This window comes from Sapajus apella, unplaced genomic scaffold (assembly GCF_009761245.1).
Source record: "Sapajus apella isolate SASKATOON/1434 unplaced genomic scaffold, GSC_monkey_1.0 scaffold102, whole genome shotgun sequence".
NCBI classification, from domain to species: Eukaryota; Metazoa; Chordata; class Mammalia; order Primates; family Cebidae; genus Sapajus; species Sapajus apella.
Genome location: NW_022437042.1, coordinates 1,993,002 through 2,020,378, shown reverse-complemented (window position 1 = coordinate 2,020,378; position 27,377 = coordinate 1,993,002). Strand labels below are relative to the sequence as shown.

Sequence of the window (27,377 nt, the reverse complement as noted above, 5' to 3'; positions counted from 1 at the left end):
TATAGAATATTTTATTATTTCCTTCTGAAGAGACAAGGAGATAGTGCAATACAGGTTTTTGAGCAGATGAACCTTGCTTGAATATTGTTTCTACCATTTATCCTATGTGTGATGAAATCATTTAATTTCTCCAAGCCTCAATCTCATCCTCTGCAAAAGGGGGTAAAACCATCTGTTTTATAGAACCGCTATGAGGATTAAGTGAGTGAGTACATGGGACACACAACAGTGTAGCCTCTTCAGCAGCTCTGAAATGCTCAAAGTTTCTCAAAGGCACTTTGGCAGTCTGTCAGTAGTGGGGAGCCTGAGACCAATTTCTGGAATACAGAAAAGGTTCCCTACAGCCTGTAAAACTCCACCACATTTAACAACAGGGAACATGAAAAAGCCAAATCATATTGAGCTGGTGATTAAAATGGGATCCTCCTTGCAACTGGGTGACATCACTAAATAAAAAACTAGTAACAAAAGACACTCATGTTTGAAGCATATTTTAAATGTTACAAAGTTGTTAAGGCCTTGGTAGGTAGGAACATTTCAAACTACTACAGTTTCAAGTCTATTAAGCCTAAAACTGTCTTTAACAGGGTAGTCTATAAGAGAATTCTTTTGTGACAAATTTTTAAATCCATGTATAGAACATTAATGACTAGTAAAAAAAGGCATATTTATAACTTGCAAAGTTGACTAAAATCCTTTGTATCATGTGCCAAGATGAAAAAAGAACAATTCATTTTATCCTAAGAAGCAATAAAAACATTATTTAGTATTACCACACAAAACTTTCCTAATAGGGGCCTTGTAAAAATAATAAAACACTGCATGTTCTCACTCATAAGTAGGAGCTGAACGATGAGAACATATGGGCACAGGGAGGGGAACATCACATACAGTGGCCTGTTGTCGGGTTGGGGTAAGGGGAGGGACAGTATTAGAAGAAATACCTAATGTAGATGACCAGTTGATGGGTGCAGCAAACCACCATGGCACAGGTACACCTATGTAACAAACCTGCACATTCTGCACATGTATCCCAGAACTTAAAATGTAATTAAAAAAAAAAAAAAGAAAAATAAAGCAATGGCTATCATTTATTAAGGATTTGCCAAAAACTATTAACACAACATGTTTCAACTTCTTTGGTCCTCATAGCCCTCCTATTAGGTAGTTATATTACTTGCTCTATTTTACAGAAAAAACTGGCTTGAGTCAGATTAGATCATTTACACTGTACAGCTAGTAAACAGCTGGGCCAGAATTTTGACCCTAGGCAGTCTGACTCCAGAGCCCATTCTCTCAACCACTTTGCAATATTGCCTCCTCTCTGGGTAAGGATTTAAAAGATAATTATGAAAACATTGTAATTGGTGTTGTGTATCAGCACCAAACTAAAGGCAATTGGAGCTGCTTCTTGAATTGGACTAAATTGATTAAGTCAAAGGCTCTGAATCCTGACCTGTCTTTAACAGCTACAAACAACACCCAATTGCTGTGGCACTGCTAGGGAATGAAATAATGAAATGTTCCATATGTAAAATTTCCAGAGAGATGAAGCTTTCGAGTGCCAAACTTTTGATAATATTTGAACTATTTTTGAATATAAAATCTCAAAAGCAACTTGTAAATAAGTATATGAGGTTAAACCTTGCAGTTTCAGTACTCTTTCTCTGAAAATATATTCTTAAACAAGGGATATACAATTTTCCTTCTTAATCATCATGCTCAAATACTATACTATATTTTAATACACTTTAGGGCCCTAAAGTACAGACTTATTTTCCTTCACAGTAAAGGACCCTAGGCACAGAATGTCTGTGTTTTATAGTTTTATATTTCCTTCCTCATTTAAGTGGTTACTGTTGTTTTATTTTTTTTAAGAGGGAGTTTCGCTCTTGTTGCTCAGGATGGAGTGCAATGGCGCAATCTCGGCTCACTGCAAACTCCACCCCTCAGATTCAAGCTATTCTCCTGCCTCAGCCTCCCAAGTATCTGGGATTACAGGCACCCAGCCCCATGCCTGGCTCATTTTTGTATTTTTGGTAGAGAAGGGGTTTCGCCACATTGGCCAGGCTGGTCTTGAACTCCTGACCTCAGATGATCTGCTCGCCTCAGCCTCCCAAAGTGCTGGGATTATAGGCGTGAGCTATCACACCCGGCCAATAAGTGGTCACTTTTTAAAGAAGTCAGCCATGTGCCTGCGTTTAAAAACTTTTTTCCCACCGTCCTTCTCATTTGTGCTTCAAATTTGCATTGAGCTAGGAAACCAGGTTTCCTTAACATGAAATTGTATAGTGAAGGAAGAATCTAGGGATCCTAAGGATCTTCCTACAAGACTTTATGTACATAACCTTATTTTGAACTTTGTGGCACTTTTTAAAGAACTGAACTATTCAGAGGCTTTTTAAATGCTTATTTCTTGTTTTCAGCTGTATCTTGAGAACTGTCATTACCACAGTGGTGGCCACCAGATAAGTGAGGTGTTATTAATCTTCAGTATCCCTAGACAACTCAACAATTCTCTGTAAATAAGTCTCCAATTTCAAAGCAGAGATAATAACAGTAGACTATTTCAGTGTTTATGTGCTTAGAGGAAACAATTATTCAAGTTTGGGGATGGGAGGGAGAAATGAGCAGCTAGATGTCAAGAAAATTAAGTTCTACTCCTGGCTCTCCTTCCTACTAACTAGCAGAAAGATCTTAAGCAAGGGGTTTTAGAGTTCCTGTAATTTTAGAGAATTTTGTCTTAACACCCTTCATTAGTTTGAGAGCGAAGATATAATTTGCACCATGATTATTGATCTAAATATTATGTCCTCTAATTTCTCTTAAATTTGAAATATATTAAACGTGGATATAATCTGACACACACGCGCATACCCAGAAATGTCCAATAATACTTAGCTATATCTAGTTAACTAGAAAAATGTGTTTTCTCCAGTGATAGTTAGGAGCTAAAAAAGAAATTAAAGAAACAGAAAAATATTTTCACAAAATATTCTGTAGATACTAAATGGAGTAAATTAGATTTATCCTTTTTACATATTAAGGTAATTTTTCCCAGAAATAGTTCAAATATCTACATAAAATTATTACACTACACACATGTGGAAAAGTTACATGTAGACATATTTGAGTACTGGTGATATGTTCCACTTTAAAGAAAACCCAACAAATCAAAATGAGAGCTTCAAAAGTTCACTTTTCCTTTCCAAAGTTTTCAACATAGGACACCCTTAAATCAAGTATTTCTGATGCATTTAGTATCAATAAATCTTTAAATAATAAGTATGCTACTTACAAAGTTGAACAAAAATATAACTTTCAAGAGCTAGGCTTCCTCGCTCGCCTAATAGCAGAAACAAAACAAAACTTAAACTTCTAACAAATCAATTATAAATATGGTAAATATTTAAACCAAGTGAATTAATATATTCTTCACTTTACATACTGATCTTTTTTGTGGTGAGAACATTCAAAATTTACTCTCAGCAATTTCGAAATATACATTATTATTACAGTCATCATGCTGTGCAATAGTTCTCCAGAACTTATTCCTCCTGTCTAACTAAAACTTTGTACGATTTGACCAATATTTTCCCATTTCCAAGGTGCTCCCTACTCCCAGAACCCCTGGCAACCACCATTCTTCTCTCTGCTTCTATGAGTTCATCATTTTTACATTTCACATATAAGTGAGATTATACAGTAGTAGTCTTCCTATGCCTGGTTTATTTCACTTAACATAATGTCCTCTAGGTTCACCCATATGAACTCCACCTCCCAGTTCAAGCAATTCTCCTGCGTCAGCCTCCCAAGTAGCTGGGATTATAGGTGCAGGCCACCATGCTAGCTAATTTTTTGTATTTTTAGTAGAGATGGGGTTTCACCATGCTGGCCAGGCTGCTCTCAAACTCCTGACCTCGTGATCTGCCCACCTCAGCCTCCCAAAGTGCTGGGATTACAGGCGTGAGCAACCGTGCCTGGCTCTGCCACATACTTTCAAATAACCAGATCTTGTGTGAACTTAGAGCAAGAACTCATTCACTGCAAGGACAGCATCAAGACATTCATGAGGGATCTGCCCCATGCCTGAAACACCTCCCACTGGGCCCACCTCCAATACTGAAGGTCACATTTCAACATGAGATTTGGAGGGGACAAAACATCTAAACCATACCATATGTCTTGTAAATATTTTCTCCCAATCTGTAGGTTATCTTTTCACTGTTGTTTCCTTTGCTGTGCAATTTTGTCAGACCAATTTTAGTCTGACATAATCCCATTTGTATATTTTTCCTTTTGTTGCCTGTGCTTTTGGGGTTAAATAAAAAAAAAAAAAATCAGTCTAGACTAATGTCAAAAACAGCAAATTTTTAATTTTGCAGCATAATTTCTGAAATTGAAGATGGTGTCTATCAATGCTGTTACTGAATTTAAACATAGAAAGCAATGTCTGAAACAGCTTCAAAATAAATTCTGCTTCAAATAAGTACTGATATTCTATTAAAAAACCCACATGGCTTACAGATCAAATACTAAAATTATTTAGTGTCTCTTCCACTTAAGTTTTGAATATAAAGGCAATTTTAAGATTAGTACTTTAGCAACTTTCAATATAAATAGAACATTTTAATGCATTATATTCTGTTTTCTATTGCAAAGTTATTTTCATACACTAGCTTACATTTAGTTTATATTAACAAAACTCATGTTTGAATATAAAATAATTTGTTACATGCTTTCTCCAGTCCCTATTCATTTAGCATTTTAATTACAGAAATTTTTATGGCCAGGCATGGTGGTTTATGCCTATAATCCCAGCACTTTGGGAGGCCGAGGCGGATGGATTGTCTGAGGCCAGGAGTTTGAGACCAGCCTGGCCAATGTGGTGAAACTCATCTCTACTAAAAATAAAAAAATTAAAAATAAAATTAGCCAACCATGGCACACCTGTAGTCCCAGCTACTCGGGAATTTGAGGCAGGAGAATCGCTTGAACCTGGGAGGCAGAGGTTGCAGTGAGCTGAGATCATGCCACTGCATTCCAGCTTGGGTGACAGAGCAAGACTGCATCTCAAAAAAAAAAAAAAAAAAAAAAAAAAATCACATAAAGTCACTATTTCAAAAAAATTTACATGGCTTCAAAACACTGTTCTGGTAGTTTTATAAGATAGTATAGCAATTATTTTTCTTTTATAAACTCTGACCTGGTTTAGTGATAACCTTCAGATACCTGAAGCAAAATTTCATAATAAGGCCATTACTCCCAAAGATAGGAGCCTAGTCACTGACGTGATGACAGTAACTGCAACTTAACCAAAAGCTGCCCACTGATTTTTCCATGGGAAGCAAAATCTCAAATCCTTTATAAATTCTGACATAATAGTACTGCATTCAATACAACTGTAACAAAAAATACAAAGATGTAAGCAAAGGTAACATTTTATTAACCCTCTTAGGTGGTTGCACTCTGGAACTTGCTAAACCTGACTCTCTAATTTAGTATGTTGAGAACAGTGCCCATGTACTTTAGAGAAATAAATACCAGTCCAACAGAAAATATATAGCAGTAGTCTATTTTTAAAGAGATTTTGATGTAATATAACAACTGTGGTTTTTCTATCACAGTTATTCAAAGTGAGCATATTACTTACCGATGTTACCTAGTGTTAAATAAATTTACGGTAATCCTTTTCAAAATCCTAAAAGGCTTTTTAAAAAATTAGTCAGAAGGCAAGAGTACTTTTTTTAGTATTTGAAGGAAACTTTAGAATCATTTAGACCAATTGCCTCATTTTACATGTGAGGGAAATGATGCCAGACATTAAATTAATCCATTGATTCAACATTTACTGATGGTTCCCATGTTCCAGGCATGGTCCCAGGTATTGGGTATAAACTAGTAAACAAAACAGACATGGTCTCTGCCATCTTAGAACTTACGCTAAGACCTAGTGAAGACTAGGACTCAAGTTTCTTTGCTGGTTCTAATAACCCATGCAGCCTCCCTACACTAGTAAGTCTAATGTTCCTTATGGTTTCACATAGGTAGGTAGCCAGTCAAGTGAAACTGTGGCCCTTTAGTAAGGCCTTAATTTATCTAGAAGTGCCACCACAAATTTCTCAGGGAAAGCTTGTGGGTCCCAGAGACTAAAAGAACAACATGACATCAATCTGAAAGTACAAGAGCTGTAATTTTAGCTATACAATAAACTAAAGAGCTGGAAATCAGGAGACCTGAGTTTTATTCCCAAGTCTGCCAGTAACAATCCACATGACTAAATATTTAGGGGGAGTTTTTCCAACATTTGCTTACAGATATTTCAAACATATACAAAATTGGGAGAATATTATAAACCCAAATATACAACATTGATTTCATTTTTAAACATAAACATTTCAGTATGCATCTAAAAAGGATAAAGATTTCTCTTTAAACATAACCACAACACTATTATAAAATTTAACAGTTCCTTACTATATACAATATATTATATTAATAGAGTATGTATATTATATATAACATGCAGTCGTATAACATTCAGACTTCCCAGACTGCCTTAATTTTTTTACATTTGGTTTATGTCAATCAAATAAGGTCCATATATTACAATCAGTTGATATGTCTCCCTCAATAAATCAGCAGGTTCCCCTGCAATCTCTCTTATTTCTTGCAATTCATGTGTTGAAGAAAGTAGGTTGCTCATCCTGTAGAAATTCTCATGTCTGAATTTTGTTGACTGCATCTCCATGGTGACATGTCAGAAGAAATATTTAAAAAAAAAAAAAAAAAAACCATGCAGGAGAGATTGGAGGGATGGAATAGGCACATATCCAAGAAAAATTGCAAAAACCTGTAAGAATATTATCAGAAAGGCTGGCACTCAGAATGTGATAAGATTTTAAAAAACACTGGAGACAAAGATTTTCTTTAATTTGTACTCAGAACAAGCACAACAAAAATAAAGTGCAGGTCTACTTATATGTGGATAAGTATAAATTATTATAATGTAAAAGGCTATCTCAATTCTTTTTTTCTATTAAGATTACTGATAATAAAACCCCAGAAAGGGAAAAACAAATTATAGAATGAGGAAACAGAATCCCAAAGCATTCAGGGAGATAAAAGTACCTAACTATTAATGTTATAAATGACTTCCATTCTACCCTCCCAAATTATGTCCCAGTGTATCTGAGAATTTACAGAACTCAATTTCCATCTAAAACCTTTGAAGAATCAGGGGAATGTAAGTGGATGATGTAAAGAAAACACTAATAGTCAGCAGTGTAAAGCAGGTAGATGCCTAGATGCCACCAACAACAGACAGATTGATTTGATGTCAATTCCAAATAATTTTTTAAACACTGTTTAATTGTTTAAGTGCCCTATGCAAGAGAAAAAGATATTAAGAGTCAGCAAGCATGCACAGAAGCCAATCATAGAAGATTAACCTAATTCCCTTTTCTGATAGGGTTATTGGCCTAGAATATAAAAGGAATATTGTACACACACAAAAAATTTTGGTTTTAAGCACTAAATTTTCTACTGTACTTGATGTTCTTACTAATTTCTTAGATGAGGACACTGATAGCATATCTGCTAAATTTGCAGATAACACAAAGTTGGGAGAGACAGGTAATATACTGGCTGACACCAAATATTTCCCTTTTTTTTGGATACAGGGTCCTGCTCTGCTGCCCAGGCTGGAGTGCAGTGGCACTATCATGGTTCACTTGCAGCCTCGACCTCCCAGGCTCAAGCAATCCTTCCTCCTTGACCTCCCAAAGTGCTGGGATTACAGGCATAAGCCACTGCAACCAGCCATGAAAACACGAAAATGTTTCAGTGGGCTAGAACAATGGGTCAAATCTTTTTTTTTTTTTGAGACGGAGTTTTGCTCTTGTTACCCAGGCTGGAGTGCAATGGCGCGATCTCGGCTCACCGCAACCTCCGCCTCCTAGGTTCAGGCAATTCTCCTGCCTCAGCCTCCTAAGTAGCTGGGATTACAGGCACGCGCCACCATGCCCAGCTAATTTTTTGTATTTTTAGTAGAGACGGGGTTTCACCATGTTGACCAGGATGGTCTCGATCCCTTGACCTCATGATCCACCCGCCTTGGCCTCCCAAAGTGCTGGGATTACAGGCTTGAGCCACCGCGCCCGGCCAAATGGGTCAAATCTTAACAGCATGAAATGTAGTAGGGATAAATGTAAAATGCATCATGGGGGAGACACAGCTTAACAGTAAATCATATGAAAACATTTAGGTATTTTGGTTGATTGCTCAAAGACTGTGATATGGCTGCCCAAGCCACTGTGTTTTTAGGCTGAATTCTCAGAACTATCATGTCCAGAGTGAGGGGAGTGGTAAATTCTATTCTACTTCTCACTGATAAAAGCACACGTAGGAACATTATATACTTTTTGAGATTCATTTTAAAAGTAACATTGATGAAATGGAACATACCCAAAAGAGAGAAATCAATTTGGTGAATGATCTAGAAACTGAATGGAATGATATAAAGAACTAAGGATGGCTAACCAGAAGAAGAAAAGGAAGAAAAGTAGTCGTTTTCAAATGTTTGAAGCACCATGCAGCACAACTAGGACCAAGAGTAGAAATTACAAGGAAATAGGCTTTTGTTCAACCTAGCAATCTCAGTAACAACCTGAGTTTAGAAAAAGCAATGAGCTGCTTCCCTGACAAAGTATTAAAACAGAAACTGAATGATGTCCCAACAGGGATATTGCAGAACCCTGAAACAGATAATCTCTGTGGTCTCATTTCTAAAGTCACAATCTCCTTAAACCTCAGTTTCCACACCAGTAAAATGAAGGAGGTGTATTAGTTGAGCCTTTAGGTCCCTTCATTCAGTCAACAAATCTTTACTGGTTATCTACCATGTGTCAGGCACTTTCAGGCACTAAAATGAAAAGGGTGAGAAAGATCCAGCCCTTGGCCAAAGAGAGGTCACAATCTGATACGTTGAGGAAAATATAACAGATAATTTCAATATAATATAACAATTGCAATGAGAGACAGCAGCACATGATAACCCTGAAGCACGGAGGAGGGGCCCCTAAGTGTGTATGTAAGTGGGGGAAGGAAACATACTTGGACAGGCTTTCTGGAATAGACACTCCAACTATTTCTACAAGAGAAAACGGTGTAAGACTATATAGAGAACTAGAAGTGCTTTAAAACACTAAAAATATAAATATAAATATATATATATATACACACACACACTACACACTAACTTCAGCTTAATGCTCTAAGCTGGCGCTTGCTAAAGATGAATTTTTCTGCTTAGTGATGGATATTGTAGACTGTCATAATAGTTTTTACAAAGGAGGGGTTAGAAATCTAATTTTTAAAAATTAATCAAGGAAAACAGAGATTTCTGACTTTTTGTTCTAGGAATCCTACTGTTTATGCCTAGCTCATCTGAATTAATCACATCATGCATGCTCTAGCTGTTTTTTTTCTTTAACTTGGTATACAACATATTTGAACAATTAGTAATCTTTCCAAGTAAAGACAAAAACTGAAGCTTCACCACTGTAGACATCAAATAATAAAAATAAAATTTTCACAAACCAAAGAGTTTATTTTACATGTATTACAGCAGACAAGTAATCATTCTAGAATCTGCTAATTACTCAATATGATCTTTAGCAAACTGGTAAAGTTTCGAAATGCCTTTTGACCTTTTTGGATTTTGGATTTATTTTAGAAAGTATATACAGTTAAATTTTGCACATAGGCTAATTTTCTTATTGAAGTCTCTTTTAATTTATCTTTTAAACTGTTATTCTGTATTTGATATGTGCAATGTGTACATGTAATTATGTAGCATAAAAAAATACATCCTGTCACTTACCATGTTACCTGAGAATTAGCATCAATACCAGTGCAGTTACTATGTGCTCTATTCCATCCGCCTGCCGCTCCCTTAGAGGTAACCACTAACCCAGATTTCATTTATTGTTTTGTTACTTGTTTTCAAAAATAGTTTCATCATACATGCATGTATCCCTAAACAATATATTGTTACATTTTACAATTTTTTCTTTTTTTTGAGACAGAGTTTCACTCTTATTGCCCAGGCTGGAGTGCAATGGTGCAATCTCGGCTCACCGCAATCTCCACCTTCCAGGTTCAAGAGATTCTCCTGCCTCAGCCTCCTGAGTAGCTACGATTGCAGGTGCCCACCACCATGTCCGGCTAATTTTTGGATTTTTAATAGAGATGGGGTTTTGCCATGTTGATCAGGCTGGTCTTGAACTCCTGACCTACGGTGATCCTCCTGCCTCTGCTTCCTAAAGTGCTAGGTTTATAGGCGTGAGCCACATTTTACTATTTTTGAGCTTTGAGCATTGATGCGTTTTCAAAAACAAAGAATGTTGGACACTAAAATAAACACCACTGCACTAAAAAAAAAACACAAAACATAGCCTCCTCCCCTCCTCCCGTGGGAGTAAAGGTTGCTCTTGTCATTGTATGGTGTATTTAAGTCTCACAACTGTGCCTATATCTACTAGTCTCCTGCTTCTGCCCCATCTAGGGTTGCCAGATTTAACAACTAAAAATATAGGATGCCCAGTTCAATTCCAATTACAGATAAACAATGAATACATTTTTAGTATGTTTCTCTGAAATTGGAATTGAACTGAGTGTCCTGTACTTTGTCCAGCAACTCTTCAAATACTGTATGTACAGTATTATGTACATTCATCAAAAATGCTCAGCAAAAAGCAGGAAGGTATATAAACAGCTTCATTATTTTTGGCTTCGACTATCCCCAGAGAAACAAGATGGCTATTCTAATATATTGACAAAATCTCTAGATATGTGAATTGACTTATAATCATTGAAACTGTCCTCAGTCAACATGTTCAAAATGAAGTTAACCTATATAGGTCAAATAACCATCAACAGCCAACTTTCTAGATAAATGCCAATTAAAATTATGTTGTCATTAAAAAGGAATTCAGTTATTACATATATAAAGTCATTTTAGAACAGTTTCCTCACTTTACAAAAAGGGTATTAGAAATATTTCAGTTATATTATTTCTGTATCAATCTAAACTCTGATGAGCTTTCTGCAATATGATGTAGAATTTGCTTCTCAATTCTGTCAATGCATAATTTCACAATTTTCCCACAACTGAAGCACTAATAGCTCCTAGATTTGAATGGTAATTGATGTAAGCATATATTAAGAACCCATATAGATTAGATTCCCCAAATAGAAGCTACTTGCACTGTCTTGCCTGGTTTACTACAAAACTCATATTCTGAAATCAGTTACTGACATAGCCAACTACAGTAGGAGTCTAACTTGGTTTTTCATAGCTTCTGCAAGTGGTTTTTCTACAGGCAATTATTGGTTTTCTCCAGACAATTACAGAACACCTTTTCCAATTTTAAACTCAGATCTTCAGCACTCATGTTATGGCCTTCAGGACTTAAAATAATGGTGTAAGTACTTAAGTTTTTTTTTTTTTTTTTTTTGAGACAAGGTCTCACTCTGTTGCCCAGACTGTAGTGCAGTATGGCATGATCTTGAGTCACTGCAAACTTCGCCCCTCAGGCTCAAGCGATCCTCCCACCTCAGCCTCCAGAGTAGCTGGGACTAAAGGCATGCGCCACCATATCTGGCTAAGTTTTTTTGGTGGGGGAAGATATGGTGTTTCGCCACATTGCCTAGGTTGGTTTCGAACTCTTGGGCTCGAGAAATCTGCCTGCGTTGGCCTCCCAAAGTTCTGGGATTACAAGCACGAGCCATTGTGACCAGCCAAGTCTGCTTTTTAAAAAGAACTTTAAATTTCTGTGGTTTCAAAGAGCCAGAGACCATAAACCATCCCTATGGCTAGTTTCTCACTCATTAGCTGTAGAGAGATCCTTCTGCCTCTTGGGCTTGGTGTTTCTCTATCCCTTACCTGAAGATCATCTAAAAACACACAAACCCTTCTGCGAATAGGAAGGAATCAGTGCGTAGACTAAATCTTCATTTGCCATCTGCTTCAAATTCAACTAAACAACTAGGAACTCAAAGAACCACCTCCTAAAGTACAAAAATGAAATATGAGAGCAATCTCACGCTTACCATTATTTTCAGTCTTTTCATTATACTCAATGAAAAGAATATACCAGAACAATTTAACATACAGAAAAAATTTGACTAACAAGCTCTCTTTGTCTTATTCTAACAGTAAGAAGACTCACTTTTTTTTCAGGCCCTGAGGGAAAAAAAAAGGTGGTTGGCTCTGCAGAAGCCTTTTGTCAGGTTGCAAAATTCCTAACAGATTCCTAAAGAGGTAAAAAGGAGCAATGACATGGAAGGAGGGAGTATGGAGTGAGTCAGCTAGAATAAAGCTGGTTGCTTGGGAAACATTTTTCTTACATGAAAGTGACTACAAAAGGTTCACCAGGGAATTACCCTACAGCTTGATTTTGTTTTTATCCCCTCTATCTTTTGTTATAAGGAAAATATAAAAGTAAGATGAGCTTAAGCAGTGCACCAAGGAACTGAACCAAGCAGAGCCAAGAATAGCTTGCCTGTACAAAGAAGGTGCTAGGATTCTAAGGTCCTTGAGGTGAACAGGGCATGAGCATAGATAAGGACTTAGCCAGTCATTAAAGTAAGCAACTAATTTAAGGGTTTTGATTTCCAAAGCCCAGCAAGTTGAAACAGTAAGATTTGATAACAAACTAAGACCAACACTGAAGTGCTAAGTCTAATCAGGGAATCAGATATGTTTGGTGCTCAGAAAACACTTAACAAGGACTCTTTCTTGGGCCCACTGAGGCCAGGCAGAAAAACGATGACAACAAAAAATGAAGCAAAAACCAAAAATAAAAACAAACAAAGCAACCAAAAATTAAAAACACTTCAAGTTTAGAGAAGAAGAGACTGTTTTGCTTTGTTCTTAAATCTTGCTCTAAGTGCACAGTTTTTAAAATTCGCTATGTAATACTGTACACTGGAGTTGAAATGTATATAAGCACCTTCAACCTAAAGACAGTACTACTCAAATTGAAGAAATGGCAACTAAGAGAAAAATCATCTGCTGGCCTTTCAAATCCAAATCGTTTGTAACAGTACCACTCTCATTCTCACAGTCCTATTTTAACATGACTACAAATATTTTAAGTTGACTACCAAAAGTGATAATCCTAACTAAACCTGAAAAATCTAAAAACAGCAGGAAAAAAAGTGCTAGGCAATCATAAATTAGTCTGATTTTCCTAGTATATCCCTAAATGTTATGTAACTAGGCAGCAGAAAATAGAAATCACTCGAATTTCCTTGAAAACAAAGCAATACTGGTTTATTAACAACATTCACAAAAAGCTGAGAATATAGTTATGACAATTATCTAATAGGAAATTAACTGAATCTTCAAGATGTGAATTATTACTTTTATTACCTTTTAAAAGGACATTTAAATTTTAAATACTATGAAAGCATAGAAGAAAATATCTAAAAATAACTAATAATTATTTTATCAATGATATTAATAGATAGTGAGAAAATCTGGCATAATGGCCCTATGTCTTTTGAAAGGTTTTGTGGCAATATTTGCAAATGATCTTCAATGAATATTTATAAATGAACTTCAAGGTAATCAAAGGAAACTTTGTTATGAAATATACATCTGTTCACATACAGGGTAATTACAAAACTTCAAGTGGACCTTTAAACAACTATATCTTATCTAAAATGACAACGTGATTTTTCAAAAATGATATATGTAGTGCAGTTTTATGCCATATTCCTAAAACAACAGCTTGACAGACTTTCAGCCAGAACTGCCATCTTCCAGTAATTTGCCAAAATGACAAACACAAAGGGAAAGAGAGGCATTCGATATACATTCTCCAGGCCTTTTAGAAAACATGGAGTTGTTCCTTTGGCCACGCATATGCGAATCTATAAGAAAGGTGATACTGTAGACATCAAGGGAATGGGTACTGTTCAAAAAGGAATGTCTCACAAATGTTATCATGCAAAACTGGAAGAGTCTACAGTGTTACCCAGCATGCTGTTAGCATTGTTGTAAACAAAGAAGTTAAGGGCAAGATTCTTGCCAAGAGAATCAATGTGCGTATTGAGCACGTCAAGCACTCTAAGAGCCGAGATAGCTTCCTGAAACACGTGAAAGAAAATGATCAGAAAAAGAAAGAAGCCGAAGAGAAAGAGACCTGGGTTCAACTGAAGCGCCAGTCTGCTCCACCCAGAGAAGCACACTTTGTGAGAACCAATGGGAAAGAGCCTGAGCTGCTGGAACCTACTCCCTATGAATTCATGGCATAATAGGTGTTAAAAATATAAAAGACCTCTGGACTGTAAAAAAATAAAAAAAGAACAGCTTGACAATATATTTACTGACATAAACAGAAAACCATTTTCCTGGGCCTACTCAAGAATTCCAAACTAAAAACATTCTATTCTACACGTTCACAAATCATTCCATAAATATAAGTCCAAGGGAAGGCAGCTATATCACAATGTCCCAATTTGTCAAAGTAGGTTAGAATAAAAGTCAAATCTATTATTGACGTAATTTCCAGTAAAATCAAGACAGAAACAGATAACCAAATTTATGTCTGCCTAGAGAAATCAATATCTAACGCAATCACGATAGATCACGGTTACTTTTGAAAAAGTAAACAAAATGTTGGGCTACAGGCTGTATTATAAAAGCTTTATCAAGTTAAAGTGCTAATATGATTTTTTTGTTGTTGTTTTGAGACAGAATCTCACTCTGTCACCCAGGCTGGAGTGTAGTGGTGTGATCTTGGCTCACTGCAACCTCGTCTCCCTGGTTCAAGCGATTCTCCTGCCTCGGCCTACTGAGTAGCTGGAGGAGCTCCTGTGTACCACCATGACCAGCTAACTTTTTGTATTTTTATTACAGACAGAGTTTCACCATGTTGGCCAGGCTGATCTCGAACTTCTGACCTCAAGTGACCCACCAGCCTCGGCCTCCCAAAGTGCTGGGATTACAGGTATGATACATCACGCTTGGTCATATTAATTTTATAAGTTACCTAAAACATTAAATGGAGTGCTAGTGTGTGTGTGTGTGTGTGTGTGTGTGTGTGTGTGTGTGTGTGTTTTAAGAGCCTGTTGCCCAGGCTAGAATGCAGTGGTGGGATTATGGTTCACTATAGCCTTGAATTCCTGGGCTCAAGTGATCCCCCTTCTCCATGTTCACCTATCTGAGACTACAGGCAAGCACCACTATCCCTGGCTAAGTTTGAAAAAGTATTTTTAGAGACAGGGTCTCACTATGTTGGCCAGCATGGTCTCAAGTACCTGGCCTCAAGGAGTCTTCCTGCCTCAGCCTCTGGAGTAGCTGGGATTACAGGCATGAGTATACCTGGTGGGGTACTCATTTTAAAAAGTAAGTATTAGTAACTTCTAAATAAAAATTAGCATTCTAAAGCACCTATCTGAGGTCCCCTTTTAAAAAATTTAAATTGATAAATTCTATTACCAGCGAACTGATTACTTGGACTTCAAGATTCCTTATTTTTCTTCTTCTGAATTCACTGCTCATCATCAAACATGAGCAGAGGAACAAAATTCAAATCAAACTATTTTTGAAAATTAAAGAAAACCTACTGTTACTGTCTGATAAAAGTTTTGATGGGAAAGAAAGTTGTAAACTAATGACTGAACTGAGATTTTGGTGTAACTGGTAACTTTTAATTATTCATGTTTTCCCGCAATATCATGAATAATTGAAATTCAAAGATATTTCAGTAAAATTTACTATTAAGTACTTTATTTTCTAAATTTAATTTCTATGGTTTATGTACTTGAATTTCTACTTCTATATTCTTTTATGAAATATTTATCAATGACTTGATATATATATTCTACAAAAATCTTAAATTATCTAGAATGCTTACCTACAGAAAACATTATGTAGGCCAAGTTTAAGTCCTTTACTATTTATTATTAAAAATTATTCAATCTTATTTATAACTTAAATAGTAATTACTAATGATTTAAAATTGTAATCACCCAGCTGTTAGAAATGCATTTTTCCTATTAGTTTGATAGCCAATAGAGGTTTGATTGGGGGGAAAATGTTAATAACTACACTCTTCGTGATTGCTACAAAACACATTTGAAGGGAAAGAGAAAAAGAAACATTGTGTTTCTAGTTAGTGGCTTGTGGCCAAAAAAAAATGAATCAGTTATACCAAAATAAAAACAAAACACAACACAGTATTGTGGCCTAACTAAGCAACTGGCAACAATCTATAAAATAATTATAGTGGGAAAAAAAATCCAGGATTAAGACTTTTTGACATGGCACTGAAGCCCAACTCGGCAATGGCTCACATCCTGAGGGGGTTTCCCTTAGGAACAAAGAACATAAATAACCCTTTGAAATTCAGTGAGCAGTGTCTGGGATTCCAGCGCTTTCAGTAGCAAGGTCATTTTCTGACCTGGCTACCATACTGTAATCAATTATGTCAAAACTTAAAATAAAGGGCATAAAAATACTGCTTTTTATTGTTTTAAACAGTAAATTATACATACCTAAATGGTAGTGCTGGCATTGTCATTCTAACGATTCACATTTAAAATGTGAATTGCACAATGTTTATAGTTTAGAAAACGAAAGTAGGGAGGAACCTAACATTTTACATCTCCATTAAAAACCATTCATTTAAGTACCACAAATTTGCAAAGCATCACCTCTTGATGGCTGTCCTTTACCCACCTTGAGCTGTCAATAATTGCCCTGATTATCTCACAAAAATTGTTCTGACCATCTTACAGAACCGCAGAATAATCAGAAGCAATAACATGAGTAAAAGAACTTTGAAAACAAATGCCCACCATTAGTTAGCATTATACCATTTTCATTCTTTGCATGTAACATGTAGCACTATAATACTTCTTTTTTACTGTGAACACATTCGTGCCCCCCTCCCAACAAAAGTTGGTAACAAGGAACTGATATGAATACCGGAAAGCTGGCAACACCTCCCAAGGTTTCACTGTTAACATTTAATATTTACTGGGTATAGGATCTCCCCAAGTTATGAAGATCTTATACATCCAAAGCACTCTCCTTGCCTCAGCTCCCTTACTGCCCTCCTCTTACAGGAACTAGTACCTGTGTGTGGTTAGAGGTGACTGGAGATTGGAGAGAATCAGGAAGTTCAAAAACAAGAAAATGTGAAGAGTAGCAGCTACCACAGAGCATGCTTACTCACCACCCGCCTCCCCAACTAAACCTTCTGTGCACTGCTACACATAACTGTAGACTATGCTGGGAAATAAGGCAAAGGTTAAAAGTCAACAGCTGAGGGCTATGATCTGGGACATAATAGGCACGGTAGTCACCTAAAGGAAAAAGGACTGATCTCAATCATTAACCTTAACCCAAGCTAATAAAGATAAAATACCCATTGCAAAATACAGACAAACCTACCTTCTTTCACTCACAAAGGTACTAGTTTTATCAAGCTACCTGTTCATTCTGCTCACCTATCTTTCACTAATTCAATGAGTAAGCCCCCCCCCCCACCGTAACACTAAACAATCTTTACCAACTTGTTCACCATATACAATTTAAACAATTTTTCCCTTACTCCTTCCAAAAGTTCCCAGCCTTTATGTCTCTTCCATCACTGACCCTTTTCAGTTTTAAGGGACAATAAGTAGTTATATTAGGAAACCTCTGTACTAATGACATTGGGTAAGCTAGGAAAGAAAAAGCTGGCAGTGAAAGGGGTGGAGTTGCGGCTGAGGGAAATGTTCAATCCACTTGCCATTTTAGTTTGGTATGGGTAGGTAAGCATATTTTAAAAGATTTTTAAAAAATATTCAATTGTTAACAGTACTGCTAATAACCAGAAACATGATTCCCTCAGTCTTCCAATTTCAATAAAGACTTTCAGGTGCAGAATGAAAAGAGGACTATGGATATTAAGTTCATCCACAGCTATTCTTAACCAGTTTAAGAACAATGTCAGAAAGAACATTCCCACCTCTTCTCTTGAGCTTGCTTAGTAATCAGGATGCTTGCTTCTGAGACAGTGAATTTGCATACAGCACTACATACTATTTATTGGTTCTCTAGAAAGTTTGATCTGTGGTTCATAAAAATGCCCATGGTTCACTGAGTTTTGTACTGGAATAGTCTATCACAATTAGTAGTGGACAAGTAGGTTTTATACAGGTACAGACAGCTTGTTACAGGTATGGCTTGTTCTGCATGGGATATCTATTAGAAAATACCATTCAAGCTTTCCCTCAGAAGTTTCAAAAAAATCTTATATTTCATCCTCAGATTTTTAAAAAAGCTGACCTCTCCCCTCCTTTTAAAAATTTTAAAGATCAGGACTCTGTGGAGAAACTGAAACTGCTCTTAAGTCTCTTTGTACAATTAAAGATTTCCTTGAAGCATTATCAGATTTTAACTATAGTTTTTTTATTTACTTCATTTTATTTATTTATTTTTTGAGATGGAGTCTCGCTCTGTCACCCAGGAGGGAAGTGCAATGGCACAATCTTGGCTCACTGGAACCTCCGCCTCCCAGGTTCAAGTGATTCTTCTGCCTCAGCCTCCCGAGTAGCTGGGACTACAGGTGCCTGCTACCATGCCCAGCTAATTTTTGTATTTTTAGTAGAGATGGGGGTTTCACCGTGTTAGCCACGATGGTCTCAAGCTCCTGACCTCATGCTCTGCTCACCTTGGCCTCCCAAAGTGCTGGGATTACAGGTGTAAGGCACCATGCCCGCCCCATTATTTTTGTTTTTTAAAAGAGACAGAGTCTGGCTGCAGTGGCATGATCACAGCTCACTGCAACCGCAACCTCCTGGGCTCAAGCAATCCTCCTGCCTCAATCTCCCAAATAGCTAGGACTACAGGCATGCACCATCATGCCCAGCTAATTTTTTAAGACTTTTTGTAGAGATAAGGTCTTGCTACATTGACGAGACTGGTCTTGAACTCCTGGCTTCAAGCGATCCTCCCAACTCGGCCTCTCATGGCACTGAGATTACAGGTGTGAGCTTCTGTACCTGGCCAATCCTTATTTTGAGGAAAAGAGGTAAACATATTTATAAATTAAAACTATTTTAGTTATATGAATTCTGAGGTTTTTAAGAGAGAAAATAAATATAAAAAATATGAAAGACGTATGGCTTTTAAAAAATAAAGACCCATACAACTATTCAGTCTTTACTGTTTTCTTCCTGTTTATTCAAGGGCTACAAAAGAAAGATAACATTTCCTATTAATTTTCTAAACAGTTTTCTCAAATTCAAACGAATTAATCTAAAGTCCAAACATTATTTCTACAACCTATAGAAATCATTTTTGTTAAAAGCTGGGTTATTTGGTAGCCGCTGATGATCAAGATGTTTTTAAGTCATTTTACCTAGTTTGTGATACTGAGTCTAAAATCACATTTGCAAGTATATTTCCTAAATGGTCACCCTTGATCTGGAAATCGATTCTACTTGTTATTACAAAGGGATGGCCATTGGATGCAGTGATGCAATGCATTCAATCTTCAAGGCAACGACTAACACTGGACTGAGAAAATTAGTATGAGGAAATTGCTGCCAAAATTTGTTTTTGTTAAATTTTCTATGTGCAAAATGTTTAGAAAGGTTTGGAGACAAAAAGGTTTTGTGGACTTAAAGAACAAAAGTTTTGTGTGACTCTGATGGAATGCCAAATTGTGAGCTGCCAGATAGTTGCAGCTGGTAATAGAACTCTAAGACCTGAAGCACTATGGCAGAACCTGATTATATGGTAATCCTAGTATTTGAGGGAAGGCAAAAGAGCTAGAAGAAGAACTGATAGACTGGTTGCTATAGTAAGCAAGATAAATTTGTATACTGACTGAGGAAAAACATTAGGGTTGCCATCAGGTATGAGGCCCACATTATGTCGAAGGTGCTTTTTCCTTGGTTTTGAATTATGAGATGACAGACTAACACAAAGACTACTCAGTCTGAAATAAGGGAATAGAAAGAATTTCACTCTGAAGAGTAAGGAAAGCACCCTATTAAAGGTTTGGCTGGGTAGATTAATAATATGCAACTGTGAGAGGGGAACAGACCTTGTGAAAGTTTGTAGCTATTAGCATAACTATGGATAGAAATGAGAAATGTAGGTTATTTATCAGTTCAAGCTAAATATCAGTAGGGCATCATAAAGTACCTACAATTTTTGTTACTTTAACTTTTATTTGAGGTATTTCTTATAGGTTATTAATCTCTTACAGAAGGGGCTATTTAATTCATGCTGTTAACATGTGTATCAAATGATGGGATTTGTCTTATCTCAGTTATCCATGCCCCAGGAAGCAGCACTGTAACTTGGTCTCTATACCTACTGCTGGGGCTATCTTTCCCTCCTCCACCTCCATCACCACAACCTGCATGATCTCTTTATACTCCCTTCCTCCACCTCCACTTCTACCCCAGGAAGTAACTAACAAAATTGCAGAGTATGAGGAAGAAACGAAAAACCTCTTAAAGGCGCGTGCCTGGCCAATTCACCTGATTTTGTCAAAGTCTTAACAATGAACTGAAGAGAACAGACACGTGGAGTGTTGGGTAATGTAAAGGCTATACAGTAAGTCTAAAATACCAATAATTAGAAATTATTTTCTGTTTAAGACCAACACTGTACTTCATATCCTACAACTATTTAGGATTTTAATATTTTTAAAAATCAAGGGCCAGGCACAATGGTGCATACCTTTCATCTCTGCACTTTGGGAGGCCGAGGTTGGGTGGATCAGTTGAGCCCAGGAGTTTGAGACTAGCCTGGGCAACATGGTGAAACCCCAACTCTACAAAATACACATATACACATACACACACACACACACAACTAGCGGGGCATGGTGGTGCACATCTGTGGTCCCAGCTACTTGGGAGGCTGAGGTGGGAGGATCACCTGAGCCTGGGGAGGTCGAGGTGCAGTGAGCTAAGATTGCACCACTGTACTCCAGCTTGGGTGACAGTGTAAGACCTTGTCTCAAAAAAAAAAAAATTATCTGCCCTATCTTATGAAGTAGATTATCACAAGAACAGAATAAAGTTTTTAATTTATAGGAGTTTATACAGATTCAAACTGAGCCCCCAAATTGCCATGCCACTATGGACTGTCTTGCCCCCATGAGTTACCAATTGACAGTTGGATGTCACTAAATATAGTTTATTTATTTATTTATTTTGAGACGGAGTCTTGCTCTGTCACCCAGGCTGGAGTGCAATCTCCAACTCCCAGATTCAAGCAATTCTCCTGCCTCAGCCTCCTGAGTAGCTGGGACTATGGGTGCATGCCACTATGCTTGGCTAATTTTTGTATTTTTAGTAGAGATGGGGTTGGCCAGGCTGATCTCAAACTCCTGACCTCAGGTGATCCACCCACCTCAGCCTCCCAAAGTGCTGAGATTACAGGTACAAGCCACAGTGCTCAGCTAGATGTCGCTAAATTTAGAACTTGAGGGCCGGGCGCGGTGGCTCAAGCCTGTAATCCCAGCACTTTGGGAGGCCGAGGCGGGTGGATCACGAGGTCAAGAGATCGAGACCATCCTGGTCAACAAGGTGAAACCCCGTCTCTACTAAAAATACAAAAATTAGCTGGGCATGATGGTGCATGCCTGTAATCCCAGCTATTCAGGAGGCTGAGGCCGGAGAATTGCTTGAACCCAGGAGGCGGAGGTTGCGGTGAGCCGAGATCGCGCCATTGCACTCCAGCCTGGGCAACAACAGCAAAACTCCGTCTCAAAAAAAAAAAAAAAAAAGAACTTGAATTTACTAATCAATATGCGGAGGGTTTTTTTTCTCACTTCAATATGTTACATGAGTGTGATAAAACAGCATTTGTAAATATATTTCTATCACTCCACAAAGTCTTCATTAACCAAATTTAATTGTGATCAAATATATATGATTAAATGTCAACTCATCAACAAACAGCCATTTTTAAGGAAACTTTCCTAAAGCAATAAATATTGCAGGTATATTTTTTAAATTAAAACTTGTATCAATGTTCAATTCAGAGAGAAATGTCTCTGACACCTAAGTAAAGTGAGAAGCTGAGTTTTCAACAAAGGCAGCTATATACCTTTTTATTTTTCAGACCTAACAGTTCTTCAGGACAGTTTGGTCTGGGTTCCCATGATTTAAGATTTTATCATTATTCCAGCCTGAATATGGTAGATTGCAGTTAATAGCAACTAAATGCTTAAGAATAAAATGAAATAATATAAATAATCACTGTTCTTAGACAAGCTATTTTGCCATTGTTTTTCACCCTGACTTGGAGAAAACGAGAGCAAAAGTTAGGATCCTAGAACAGTTAAAGGTCTCTGATAGACAAGGTATGAAGAAACAGTCAAGCAGACCATCTTAAGAGCCCAGCTAATAGTGTAGTGCCAGAAACCTATGACAGGAATACCCAGCAATACTTTCCCTCCTTCCGCAGATGTAGGCGGTATAAGTGAGGAATCAAGAGACCTGCGGTCTAGTTCCAAGTCTGCCCCTATTAGCAATGTGTCACCTCCCCTCTCAGATGCTAAATTTCACTTTCAGTTAAAAAGGAAGGCTAGGCTAAAATGATCTCCAATCCCTTCCTACTCTAAAAATGTTATGATTCTAGCCTTCTTCCAAGGCCTCAAAAATATTTTGGCTGCCACTAAAAAAATAAAGAGTGCTGAAAATGTTACATTTATTTTTACAACATGTTCTCAGTGCCCGCCTTTAGTATGTGTAAGTATAAACCACATGAGTTAGCAGGGGCATTCATCTCATATATAATTTGCCCAGTAAATACTTTATTGCAAATGTATGAGTCTTGAACTATGTACCAAACACCATTAAGTTAAACTATAAGGTTAAAAAAAAATCACGGAAAGATTTACCAAGAACAAAAGCTTATCAATACAAGCACACTATTAAACCTCACTATAAAGACATTTAGAGTTAGAAGGGTTCTCAGGAGTGTAATCCCTCAATTTAAAGATGAGGAAATAAAATGACTCACACTCCAGAGCTCTTTTCTAGTATACCACACAGTTCCTCCTCTCTTTCCTGCTGTATCAAAAGACAGCCCGGTAGCAGAAAGAACGCCACTGTCAAACTGAACCAGGTTCTAGACCTAGTTCCACCATTAATTTGCTGTGGCAGCTTTTACAAGTTCCTTTTTCTCTCTAGGCTTCAGTTTTCACAACATATTACATGAAGGGGTTTAACTAGATGTCCCTTCTAGCTACAACAGGCTATGATCTTACAAAACTCCTATCTGACAAAACAAAAATACACTTTCCTGAAAGAAAGTGGGATTTCTTACCAAGAGAACAAAAAAGTTTGGGCTGCTGGTTTTAAAGAATATGTATCAGTTCAATTCAGCAATTTGGTCCTAAAGCATTTAACTCCAGAATCCACTAAGGGAGGATCTCTCTCTATCTCTTTATTACTCCCCTCACCACCCTCCACAGGAAAAAAAAAAAAAAAATACTGGACTAGGACTCTGAAGAGCTTGTTTCAAATCCCAGTTCTGCCACTTGAAAGGTATCTCCTAGGGCAATTCACTTAACTGTCTCTGAGTCTAAGGTTCCTCACACATAAAAATGAAGATAAGAATGAGAAAACCTGGGCCTGGCGAGATGGCTCATGCCTGACAGTAATCCCAGTGCCCTGGGAGGCTGAGGTGGGAGGATCACTTGAAGCCAGGAGTTTGAGACGAGTCTGGGCAATACAGGAAGACCCCATCTCTAAAAAACCTTTCTCTAAGCAGGGTGGTGTGCACCTGTGGGAAGATAACTTGAGTTTAGGAGTTTGAGGCTGCAGTGAGCCATGATCTCGCCACCACTCCAGCTTGGGCAACAGGCTTTTTTTCCAAGACCCTGTCTTTAAAAAAAAAAAAAAAGAATAAAGAAAACCTGACCTAAAATATCAATTAAAAAAAGCATTATAAATATAGTATATATTGCAAAGCTAGGCAAGTGAAGATGATCTGCCACTGTGGAAAAGTAGGCTGTATTGTAACCAAAACTCTCTATAAAAAACTGGGCTGATTTTTAACATATTAAATTTGCTTTCAAAGAGCAGATTAATAAAACTGAAGACAACACTGTAGGGAAATGCAACAAATAAATTAATTTTAGGAAACAGACTGTGTATTAGGATTGCACTAATTAACAAAACATGAGACAAATCTCCACTGCCTAAACAGTTTACTACAATTTGATGGCATAGTCTGTGTACTTCCAAACACACAACAGCAAGGAACATTTCTGAAGTGCCCAAATTCAGTCTATTGACTTTAAAAATTATATGGTTTGCCACTCCAGGTCATATCAAGTAACAAAACATATTTCTGATGACCAATATCTAGTAAGGCAATCTGTTTCCACAAATCAAGATTTCTCACTACATTTCTAGGTTATAAGTTGCCCAGCCAGATCTGCTCAGTGTCTTATGCAAATGATACAACCTTCCAAAAAGGATAGAGGAAAATGTAAATGATGCTAACCTTTTACTGCCCTCTCAGTCCTGCCAGTTCTTTTCAGACGCAATTCTCCAGATTAATCTATTCTCTTTCCAATCCTCTAATACAGTAAGGAACTCTGAAACCCACAAACTGACCCTGTAGTAGTTTTATCCATAGAGCTCAACACACTTAGTAATTGGGCAGGTTAAAGATAAAATTAGAAAGCTGAGTTCCAAGCAACTTTTTTAGTTTTCACCTAATATCAGAGGATCAAAGTGCTTGAGAAACTATATTACCTCACGAGAGAAGCGACTCTATCAGTTCTATCAAAATGACTCATCTGGTTTAGATAAGTAAAATAGCTCCAAGTTCTGTATCTCCCAAAGTAAGCTCTGTGTAAAGTTAACGAATTTGCCAATGCCAAGAAAGGAAGGAGAAGATCATGAACATTTCAAATGCTTCCTCTGTGCCCAGGTACTAGACTAGACAGTTTACACAGGTCGTGATATAACTTGTGTCCTTTGAAGTTAAGCTTATTCAATGGAAAGAAACAACATCCACACAGTAGTTTGATCATCTCGTAAACTGATTATTTTCCCCCCCACCCCAAAACACACACACAAAAGTACCAAAGGACCTGGTCTCTCATTTAATCTGAATTGTCAGTTCATTACTTTGAAGGAAAAACCACACAGAAAAAAAGTTAAACTTCACGGAAATCTAATATATTTCAAAACCCAAATGTATTTCCTATCCTCTACTACCTAGCTCTAAACTTGTCTCAGATATTGAACTTGAAGGAGATTCAGTGCCATCTCAAGATTGGCCACTGCCACCCCAAAATCCAACGGTTGGTGGAAAGACACACATCTGAAATCTACCAACGTACATTGCTTTCTGATTTTGTACTGTAACTTTTTGGTGTATATTGTGTATAAACATACATTAGTTTTTAGAATGACTTCCGGCATGCACGGCTAACTGTATTTGCATCAGAGGGGGCATTTCTCCCACGGAGTAAGTTCGAGAACCGAAGCCAGTTCACTTCTGTAATCATATTAGTCATTTATATTAAAATACAAATTTTTACCAATCTTCAAGTTCTTACAGCATGAAAACATTTAACTGCCTCTAATTCCACGAACATTCGCAGGGGAGTTCGGCGAAATCGTTTTAAAGCACTACTTCAACTTGGAAAAGTGGAGAAGTGGGTAAGTAAATACAAGTCCTAGTCAAGCGAGCATTCCAACTACTGTACTTCCTATTCAGAATCACCCATATTAATCACCACTAAAACATCTTGCAGAATTAGATAAAGAACACAAAGCTGGGGCTCTCCTTCCAATCACCAGATTACTCAGCACTTGTTTGTCCCTCTGTAGTCAGTTGCGTACATTTCTGTCTGGCCATCCTTTTAAACCGCATTCTTCCTAATGGTAGGGACAGTGTATTCGATCTCCTTTATCTCACGGCAAGGTGTTACTTTAATAAAACACTGTTGATCTAGAGTACATCAGCTAGAGGACTTTCTTAAGCAAATACCCAACCTTTCCCCGCTCCTCTTCGCTGTGTGCAAGGCAAATAGGGGAGAGTTACAGCCACCTCTGAAATGAATAGGTAAGTTAGCGGTAAAGGGGAGAATACAAAACTACAAGTTACATTTCTCCTGTTAATGCTCCTTTAATCTACGATCCCCGAGGCCAAAACGGATGTTTGAAAGGTAAGCTCGGAACCCAACAGATACAAATCTCTGGCTCCCAGGCATGTAAGCTGTTCCCCCTCACAGAAGGCTGGACCAGACGAGAAATGGGCTCTGAGAGAGACTCTGGGATCGTTGAGTAGGGAAACTGCCCGGAGGCTGCCCGAGGTGGGCGACTCCCCCTTCTCCGAGTCACCCCGCCCTAAGAAGCCCAAGGTCTGGGTTCTGAAGTGCTCCAGTGAGACGGAGAGGAACAGCGGTGGCGGACACAGCGGGACCTGGGAGAGGTGTAAGGGGAAGGCACAGAAGATGCAGGGGACTAGGGATGTTCGGCTTCCTGGACATAGCTGCGGTTACTTACCCCACGAGGCAGCCGCCCCCTAGGTGCACATCTTCAGGGGCATCATAGAATTCCTCGGTGTCGCTTTCCGACGCCATTTATAGGACACACCCGCGGGTGAGGGGGCCGGCGCCGCCTGGAGGAAGGGTGACTCTCGTCTTCTCCTAGTCGACCTCCACCCGGGCGAGACTGGGGAAGTGGGTCCCCGGCGAGGCTGAGGGAGCCGACGAGCTGTAGCGAGGAGACTGTTAAGGAAAGGGGGCCGCCCTCAGTTGCCGGGCTTCTGGAATAACCCGCAGAGCGGCCGCCTGAAGAGGCGGCGGTGGGTCCAGAGACTCTTGCTGCCACCGCTCCCAGTGATAGGTGTATAAGGAGCGCGAAAGAGGCGGTGGCTCTTCGCAGTGGGGGAGGGAGGGCGCGCCGGCGACAGCGGCTCCAGTTTCTCCCGCAGCAGCAATTTACAGCAGCTGCGAGAGCCAGTTGCCCGCAAAATACCGACGCTCACCTACCATCGCGAGATTTCGGGAGGGGCGGTAACACGTAGGCGGGGCGAAGAGGTGGCGGGGGCGGTTCCAGAGAGGCAGCGCTCCGATTACTTCTGCCTGAGAAGCCTATCAAAACAGCGCAAGCGCGTTGAGGGCGCTCTGTGAGGGCCGGAAGTAGCCGAGAAGGGAGAGAGTGAGCCGCCCGAAGGGAGGAGTCTAGGACCTGCGCAGGAGCAGCGTGGTACCCGGACTGTGAGGGCGCGCGCCCGACAAAGGTGGGGTCGGGCAGAACGTCTTACTCTCTAACTTTGCAGTTCCAAAGAGACGCATTTTGAGAGGGATGATTTTGAG

The 27,377-nt window shown here is 38.3% G+C and overlaps 1 protein-coding gene across 3 annotated transcripts in view; it reads right to left on the bottom strand.

The window, feature by feature from the left end:
* WDR44 (WD repeat domain 44) overlaps positions 1–27,139 on the bottom strand; it is a 95,899-nt gene extending 68,760 nt beyond the window's left edge. For all 3 annotated transcript variants that reach the window (XM_032258333.1, XM_032258334.1, XM_032258335.1), the window contains exon 1: positions 26,563–27,139. In XM_032258333.1, the coding sequence (XP_032114224.1) occupies positions 26,563–26,639 (77 nt within the window). In that variant the 5' untranslated portion in view covers positions 26,640–27,139. The remainder of the gene's footprint in view (positions 1–26,562) is intronic.
* Between the last annotated feature and the right edge of the window lie 238 nt (positions 27,140–27,377).